The 9241-nt window shown below is 42.7% G+C and overlaps 1 protein-coding gene across 1 annotated transcript in view; it reads right to left on the reverse strand.

Moving 5' to 3' along the window:
* The window catches only part of ADD1 (adducin 1), a 37334-nt gene that overhangs the window by 21029 nt on the left and 7064 nt on the right, over nt 1–9241 (reverse strand). The window contains exon 3 of the mRNA XM_029952584.1: nt 6014–6165. Within this exon, the coding sequence (XP_029808444.1) occupies nt 6014–6165 (152 nt within the window). The remainder of the gene's footprint in view (nt 1–6013; nt 6166–9241) is intronic.

Genomic DNA, 9241 nt, shown 5'->3' on the forward strand with positions numbered 1-9241 from the left:
GTGCTTCTACCTTTACCTTCTTTAAAAATTAAACTCTAATGTCTGTGATACAGTATTCCATTGTGGCTTTAATTTATAATTTCCGGTTAGTAATGAGGTGAGCAACTTTTCCTGTTTCTATGACCCATCTTGTTTCCCCTTCTGTGAGATTCTTCTGTCTTTTGGCCATAAAACAACCATCCTGGTGTGTCCTTTTCATTCTCCTAGTTCTTGGTTCCAGACACTCATTTTTTGTGGGCTGCCTGCAAGGCAAAATCTTCCAGGTTGTAGGTTTTCTTTCTTCACTCTCTTCTTCAAGTTTATTTATTTTTTGTAGTAATCTGAACCCCCAACATGGGGCTTGAATTCACAACTCAAAGATTAAGAGTCACATGCCAGGCACCTCTTTCAATCAAGCCAGCCAGGCGCCCCTATTTTTACTCTTTATGGCATCTTTTAATGATGAGAAATATGTTCATTTTAATATAGTCAAATTTATCCATCTTTTCTTTATAATAAGTGCTTTTGTATCTTAAGATCTCTTTCCTTAGGTCAGAAGTTAAAGGTCAGTGGGGACCTGGGTGGCTCAGTCAGTTAAGCATCTGACTTTTGGCTTAGGTCATGAACTTTCGGTGGATGAGTTCGAACCCCACGTCAGGCTCTGTGCCGACAGGTCAGAGCCTGGAGCCTGCTTTGGATTCTGTGTGCCTCCTTCTCTCTTTGTTCCTCCCCTGCTCACATGCTCTCTCTCTCTCAAAAATAAATAACGATTTAAAAACATTTTTTAAAAACAGTTTTTTAAATAAGTTAAAGGTCAATGATTTGTGCCTATACCGACCATAAAAATTTTTTTAATAACTTAGTTTTTGAGACAGAGTGCAAGCTGGGGAGAGGCAGAGAGAGAGAGAGAGAGAGAGAGAGAGAGAGAGAGAGAGAGAGAGAGAGAGGAGAGGAGATACAGGATCTGAAGCAGGCTCCAGGCTGAGCTATCAGCACAGAGCCTGATGTGGGGCCCGAAATCACGAACTACAAGATCATGACCTGAGCTGAAGTCAAGATGCTCAACCAACTGAGCCACAGCCCAGAGGCCCTGATCTAAAAAAATTTTTTAATGTTTCTTTACTTTAGAGAAAGAGAAAGCATGAGCCCATGAGGGGCAGAGAGAGGGGACAGAGAATCCAAAGCAGGTGCTGCGCTGACAGCAGAGAGCCAGATGCAGGGCTTGAACTCTCAAACTGTGAGATTGTGACCTAAGCCGAAATTGGACACTCAACCAACTAACTGAGCCACCCACGTACCCCCATTCTAAAATTTTTAAAGTGTTACCTCTCACATTTAATTCTGAATTCACTGGAATTGCTTTTTGGGTATAAATATATAAGGTATGAATCCAATGTAACTTTCCAATTTTGATTTTTCAGTCCAACTGTGCCAGCACCAATTACTGCCTAGGGCACCCCTTCCTGCGGCCCTGCAACGCAGACCGACTCCTTGGCGTCTCTGATTCCAATACAGGAGATCCGGCTCGGGCTCGGTTCCGCCCCATGGGTCTGTCTCTTCCTTTGCCCAAAGCACACTATTTTAAGTAGCATCACTTCATAAATTCACAGTTCCTATGAAAACAACTCTCCTCACTTAGTTCGTCTTCGCCATTCTTGGACATCCATCTTCCCTATAAATTTTAGAAGCATGCTATCAGGCTCCACATTAGAAACTATCATACAGCTATTTTCTAATGATTTCTTGTTTCCTAGTCTCTGAATAGGCATAATTCATAGTTATAAACAGTATATGTTTTATATTCCTTCTTTTGTATTAACTACTTTTCATTTTTCCACATGGCCTTTATAAGTATTTTTCATAGTATATAACACTCCCTCAAACTGATGTAGAATCACTGGGCCATTTCCCACCTACCACTCTTTCTTCTTTGATTTATTTCTTTAACACATATTTCCAAGAGTGAGCCTAACAAATCTACATATTTTAATGGAAAAAGCTTAAAATATATGATTTTCTGAGTCTGAAGCAAAAACAGGAAAAGTGCTGGGACACCTGGGTAGCTTAGTTGGTTAAGCACCTCTGGTTTTGGCTCAGGTCATGATCTCGCGGTTCTTGAGTTAAAGACCTCCATCGGGCTCTGTGCTGACAACTCAGAGCCTGGAGCCTGCTTCCGATTCTGTGTCTCCCTCTCTCTGTCCCTCCCCCTGCTTTCATTCAGTCTCAAAAATAAACACTGGGGCGCCTGGGTGGCTCAGTCGGTTAAGCCTCCGACTCGGGCTCAGGTCAGATCTCACGTTCGTGGGTTCGAGCCCCCCATCGGGCTCTGTGCTGACAGCTCAGAGCCTGGAGCCTGCTTCCGGTTCTGTGTCTCCTTCTCTCTCTGCCTCTCCCCCTCTCATGTTCTGTCTCTCTCTGTATCAAACATAAAATAAAACATTTAAAAAATAAATGAATAAACATTCAATAAAATTAAAAAAAAAAGAGTGGAGGAAATTTCCACATAAGTTTTTTTTTGTTGTTTTGTTTTGTTTTGTTTTTAAGTAAGCTTTACACCCAGCGCAGAGCCCAATGCAGGGATTGAACTCAGGACCCAGAGATCAAGATCCGAGTTAACGGGGCACCTGGGTGGCTCAGTTGGTTGAGCATCTGACTTCGGCTAAGGTCATGATCTCACGTTCCTGAATTCAAGCCCCACGGCCAGTGCAGAGCCTGCTTGGGATTCTGTCTCCCTCTCCCCTAACTCGTGTTCTCTCTCAAAAATAAACATTAAAAAAATAAAAAGAGTCCAACACTTGGCTGGCTGAACCAGGCAGGCGCCTGCCCAGCAAGGTCTCTGGTGTCGGAGAGACTGGCCTTGCCCTCACTGCACACCTTCCCGCACACCTGATGCCCCTTCTCTGTCCACAAAGACTGAACACTCGTGTCGCAAATTTTAAGGTCACTCACTGAAAACCAAATACACCCTCAACTCGGTATCTCTGGCAAAGATACACCCCATGTCCCAGAAGCACAGTGCACTGGTCACAAAGGTGGGCTCTGACCGCCACCTCGGAGATCCAGCATTCCCTGGAGTCCGTGCCGGAGCTGAACCGGCACTCCACCACCACCAGAAAGGCCCCAGCCTCAGCTAAGTACCACCACGAGAGAAAGCCAAGCTCATGTGCTAACGGGGCCACCCTGCCTAGCGAGAGCCCCCAAAGCTTCTCTAAATCCAATGCAATCTTAAGACCAAGATCTAATTCGGACAATCATCTCCAATCCCCTAAGGCCTGCCCGCACTCTTAAATCCCTCCAGCAGAAATCCCGCCAGCCCTCTTTCAAAGAAAGGTCACCATGACCCATTTGCACTTTCTGGTTGCACTGATAAGTACCATTAATATTTCTTTGCTATTAAGTGTTTATATGGTAACATTTAGATTATAAAACAAAAAATACGTGCCACAAGTAGTTAAAATAAATAAATAAAACTTTCTCCCTCAGAGATTCTGTAGTTCACAAGATACAGGAAATATTTTGGTGCTTAAATCTTTTTTACTCAGTATTAATAAGAGCCACACAGATCATCTACAGAACAGTAAACATTTGACTAATCAGTCCTAAATAAGGGCCGGGGGAGCACTTTCAGCAATTTATACTCAAAGAGCATTCATGCCAGGACCACTGGTTACAGCATTTTAAAACAACCCCCAAATGTGAAGGTGTTATTAAAGCCAAGAATTAATTTATTACGCTGTAACATGTCATGGAACTACTTTAAGCCAACCACTGAGCATTAAATCTCCGCGCAGAGCACTTGGTCAAGTACAATCAGCCACAGGTGCCAGCAGTTTCTACGCAGGCACAGGAACAGCACTGGCACTTCCGGCAGGCCGGGGGGACCCTCTGACCCTCCAAAAGGGACCATGGAGTTCCTGTTCGATACTTTTCCTGAGGCCAGATTTCGGTTTGGGGGATTTCACCCCAGAGTTCACTATGTGCCCACCATGTGCCCAGCATGGTTCCTGGTCTCCAGGACACAACAGGAAACACAGCAGAGACACCCTTCCCAGAGCCGAGATCCCTTTGAGTGGCCGTGGATGGCAAGCAAGCATGAAGTACAGACGAGGGGAGCTGCCTCAGGGGAATAAAGCAGGGGACCTGGGTGGAGGCGGCGTCCTGCAGGCGTGACGGCATGGACACGACAGGGCCAGGTGTGCGTTCTGAAAAGCGAACTTTAAGGGCAACTCGGGGATGAGATGGAGGGAGAGTAACTCGGTGTCTCTGGAAAGATCCGTATCACGTCCCAGGAGCACAGTGCACTGGTCACAAAGAGGGCTCCAGACCGCCGCCTGGCAGTTTAGCATTCCCTGGAGTCCACGCTGGAGCTGAACCCGGCACTGCTCACAAGTTCACACGTGCAAACACCTACGTGTGTGCGGGGTATAGAGAAAACGGCAAAACAACGTAAATGGCTGTTAAAGCCAGTTGCCTGAAGGGAGTTAAGAGTATCGGCAGGATTACAGCTTCTTCAGACATCTGTGTGAGGTACACTATTACTGTGAGTAGGCGCTATACTAAAAAGTTCAAACAGTCAACGAAAGAAATTAAGTGAAGAAACAGATTCGAACAAGTTTAAGAGTCAAAGAAAGATTATCTCTATGGAAGAGCAAAGAAAAAAATAGAAGGCTGACAATGCATTAAGAATCTATGAAGGTACGAGGAGATGAAATTCCAATTGGGCCCCGAAGTTGGCTGTAGGCAGGCAGGCAGTGGTCAGGAGCCCAGAATGGGTACAGACATCAGTCAGGCGCTCCCATTCTCTCCGGGACGCGCTGCGATCATTCGCTGAGGTCAGGAGTTCTGCAGACCGTAGTAGAGAGAGGAGAGACGTACTCGTGAGCTCCTAAGTGAGACGTCCCACGGCACCAGGCAGTGCTGGGGCCCCTCCGTCATCTACGGACAGAGCCCGTGGGCCCTGCTGAGGCTCCCTGTGGCAGGGTTAGCTGCTCGGGTGCAGGGAGGGGACAGCATTGGCAAAGAGTGCTCCCAAATGATGCGGCACCATGAGATCCAAGCGGACCACAGAGGGCGTGAATGCGGGCCAGCGGACGGGGACACAGGAAGGAAGATCCAGAGGCCGAACTTGTCGCATTCGCTGACGTAACCCCAGAGTTAGAACAATACTTGGTACAGAATAAATATTTACAAGAGACATCCAGTAAATATTTACTGCAGAAAACGAAAGTCCTGATAATCCTGAAAAATAGCTAAAACTGGAGCCGCTGAAGAAACAACTATGAGAAACAGAAGACTAGGTCAGAGCAAGAAAAGAAAAACCATCTTCATTCTTGGGCTTTTAGGCATAAAAAAAAATAGGGGGAACTGCCTTTCATAGTTCCCCCTTATCCGTGGGAGAGATGTTCCAAGACCCTCATCGGATGTCTGAAACCGCGAACAGCCCAGAGTACCAGACCCTACGCACACTGTGTTTCCTATACTTACATATCTATGATACAGTTTAATTTATAAATCAGGAACAGTAAGAGGTTAACAACACAACTGATAACAGACTAGAAAAACCGCAATCAAAGTTGTGTGAATGTGGTCTCTCTCTCTCTCCTGCACTCACCCTTCTTATGATGATGTGAGATGATGAAGTGCCCACGTGCGGACACGAAGTGAGGTGACTGACGTGGGATGTGACACAGCGTGAGGCTGCTGCGACCTGACGATATGCCAGGAGGATCACCTGCTCCTGGACTGGCTGACTACAGTATCGGAGACTGTGGGAGGCAAAACCCTGGGCAAGGGAGGACCACTGTGCCTTGAACACTCAGTTATTAGGTCAGCATGCAAGAAAGGAGTTTTAAAGATTTTTTACCCAAACTGGGTAATTCTAAGATTATAATACTCTGCAGTCAGGAAGCAGAAAGGAAGTGTTCTAAGATTTATTTCAGCTCAGCCGACTCCCTTCTCCTCCTAAACAGGAAGCAGTGATGCCAGACATGTAACACTCCGCTCATCACTCAGTTACGCCCCACATAATACTCACCGTGATGTGATTGTAGATGAGCTGAGACCAACCAAACAGATCTGCCAATCGGTAAAATGCCGCCAGCTTACACCGCAATAATTTCTCCCCTTTGTCATAGGCAATTGAATCAGACCCTCTCAGATCATTCACAGGAGTCACCATACCAAGACCTAAAACAGAAGATAAACAAACTCAAAGACTTACGATTTCTTATCAATCAAATAATAATAATCCTGAGACATTAATCTTCCACACAAGGCTACAAAGTAAGTCACAGAAACGTCAAAGACTATTTCATAAAGATCATATTCCCCATTAATACAATTAAGTTAGAAAGCAAAATCAAAATGGTAGCAAAATTTATCGGATACAATAAAGCAATCTTTAGCAGGAAGTTTACAGTAGTAAATGTATGTATTATTTAAAAAAAGGGTTTTTTTAATGATCTAGTTTCACCTTATTAAATTAAAAAAAAAAAACAAGAGAAAACTAAATCCAAAAATAAGAAAAAAATGAATAAGGATAAAATATATCAAACAGGAAAATAGTGGAAAACTGACTCTTAAGAAGATTAAAAATAATGAAATAAAAGGAAATGAAAACATAATGAAACAAAATAAAATAAAATACACCTCTAGCCAGGCTCCAAAACAACACACAGTAGAGAGAGAAATTACACTAGAAAGCAGAAGGGACAGACAAGACATAACTATATATCCTACAGACACTAAAAGGGTAAGAACAGGATAATATGAACAACTGATTACACCAGCATACTTTTTAACGTACATGAAAAAAACAAACTCCTTGAAAGACACAAGCTACCGAGAGCTCTCTCCAGAAGAAACAGGCATCCTGAACAGCCTTGTTTCTGTTTAGCCGAATTTGCAGTTAAAAACATCTCCATAAAGAAAACTCCAGACCCAGATGACATCACCATGTATTCTACCACACATGTAAGTCAGAAATAGTACCAATTGTATACAAACTCTTCTAAAATAATTCTTCATGAACCCTTCAGAACACTTTCCAATTCACTCTATCAGGCATTATCTTGATACCAAAACCATACAAAGATACTATGTTACATAACATTATAAGGAAAAGCAGACTAGTATCTCTCATGACCACAGACTAAAATTTACTTAACAAATTTTGAGCAAATAATCCAGCAATAATACATCATGACTGGCAGAGGGGACTCTCTCAGTACACAATACTGGTTCAGCATTCCAAAACCAATCAATAGAATTCACTATACTCAACTAAAGAAGAAAAACCGTGGGGTCATTTTAATAGAAACAGAAAAAACTGTTCACAAAATTCAACACCCATTTAGCATAAAAACTTCGCAAATTGGGAATAGAAGGTACAGTCCTCAACGTAATAAGGGACAGCTACAGAAACCTACCACTAACGTCAAACATAATGATGAAAGACTGAATGTGTTTCTCCCAAGACCAGGAACTATGCAAGGATGTATACTCTGGCATTCTTACTAAATACTGTACTAGGTAGGGATCCTAACTAATGCAATAAGGCAAGAAAAAGGGGGGGGGGGAACAAACACAAAGACATACACACTGGAAAGGAAGGGAAAAAAGTATTTGCCTGACTCTTCGTTACATGTTGCTAGATTTGGATCTTGTTAATTATAAACTATCTTAAGCATATAGAAAAATACAGAGAACAATACCAAAAACCACCTATCATCTTGATTTAACATAGGTCAATCATCTACTTTAGACCCTTAATTATGTTTTTTAAGTTTTATTTTAGTAATCTCTACACCCAACCTGGGGCTTGAGGCTCGAACTCATTACCCTGCAATCAAGAGTTGCATGCTCTTCAAACAGAGCCAGCCAGGTAACCCCTAGATCTTCAATTCTTAAAAACTGTTTGTTTGTTTTTTTAATTTTTTAACTTTTATTTATTTTTGAGAGACAGAGACAGAGCATGAGTGGGGGCGGGGCAGAGAGAGAGAGAATCTGAAGCAGCCTCCAGGCCCTGACCTGTTAGCACAGAGCCCGACATGGGGCTCAAACCCATGAACCCTGAGATCATGACCTGAGCAGAAGTCGGACGCTTAACCAACTGAGCTACCCACGTGCCCCTTAAAAATTGTTTTTTTTAAGATTTTCAGAAGATGGTAGCAGTGACAATATAGTTTTTAAACCTTATTAAATCTCTAGCCCAACACTCCACAAAGAAATTAACTATAGCAACTAAGATATCAAAGCCAAAAACCTAAGAATGATACCTACAACAACACTAGGTAATAAGGTAGACCCACAAAACTGAAAATGTAACGGGGAAGGCTTGACAGAGCGTATGGTATCGGCATACATGTCAGAGGAATCAGAAGGAACCACAGACCACGGGCCAAACCTGAGACTCTCAAAAGACCCATCAGGAACTCACTATGAAGCTCAGAGGCCAATTTGAGAACAGCAACTGGAACCAAGAGGAATTCTGCACACTTAAATCCTTAAAAATTCTCCAAACTAACCATTTAAAATTGTCTTTTAGGACAAGAAATTTAGGATTAAGAAATTTGTGGTAATTAGAACCCAAACTGACTAGCACTGAACTATAAAGAAAACAGGAGTCCAAATAAAAGCAAGGAAGGGAAACAGAACCCAACTGCATTCAATAAACTGCCATACTTTTTAGCATTTTGCAAAAACAACAGAAGAGGGCGCTCGAGAGCCATGACATTAGAAAAGCCTGCCTGAACCAGAAATCTCCCCAAAACCCAAATTTCATATAAAAATGAACCAAAAAAAATCATGATCAAATATCACACAAAAATTATTTAAGAAAGAAGAGCATGGGGTGCCTGGGGGCTCAGGTAGTTAAGCTCCGACTTCAGCTCAGGTCATGATCTCACGGTTCTTGAGTTCAAGCCTCGTGTCAGGCTCTGGGCTGACAGCTCAGAGCCTGGAAACTGCTTCCGATTCTGTGTCTCCCTCTCTCTCTGTTCCTCCACTGCTCATGCTGTCTCTCACTTCTGCTCTCAAAAATAAATAAAAACATTATATATTAAAAAAAAAAAGCAGAATCACATCCCTACAGATAATGAAAGCATACAAGACAGATATGTCCACAAAACAGACAAAAACTACAACTTATTGTTTCATAACATGGTAAAGAAAGGTATTAATAATAGAAGTTATGAGACAACATTTAATATAATTAGAAAAATTCAGAAATGAGGGCTAGAACATTAGACTTAAATGAAAAAAT

This window comes from Suricata suricatta, chromosome 1 (genome assembly GCF_006229205.1).
Source record: "Suricata suricatta isolate VVHF042 chromosome 1, meerkat_22Aug2017_6uvM2_HiC, whole genome shotgun sequence".
Lineage (NCBI taxonomy): Eukaryota > Metazoa > Chordata > Mammalia > Carnivora > Herpestidae > Suricata > Suricata suricatta.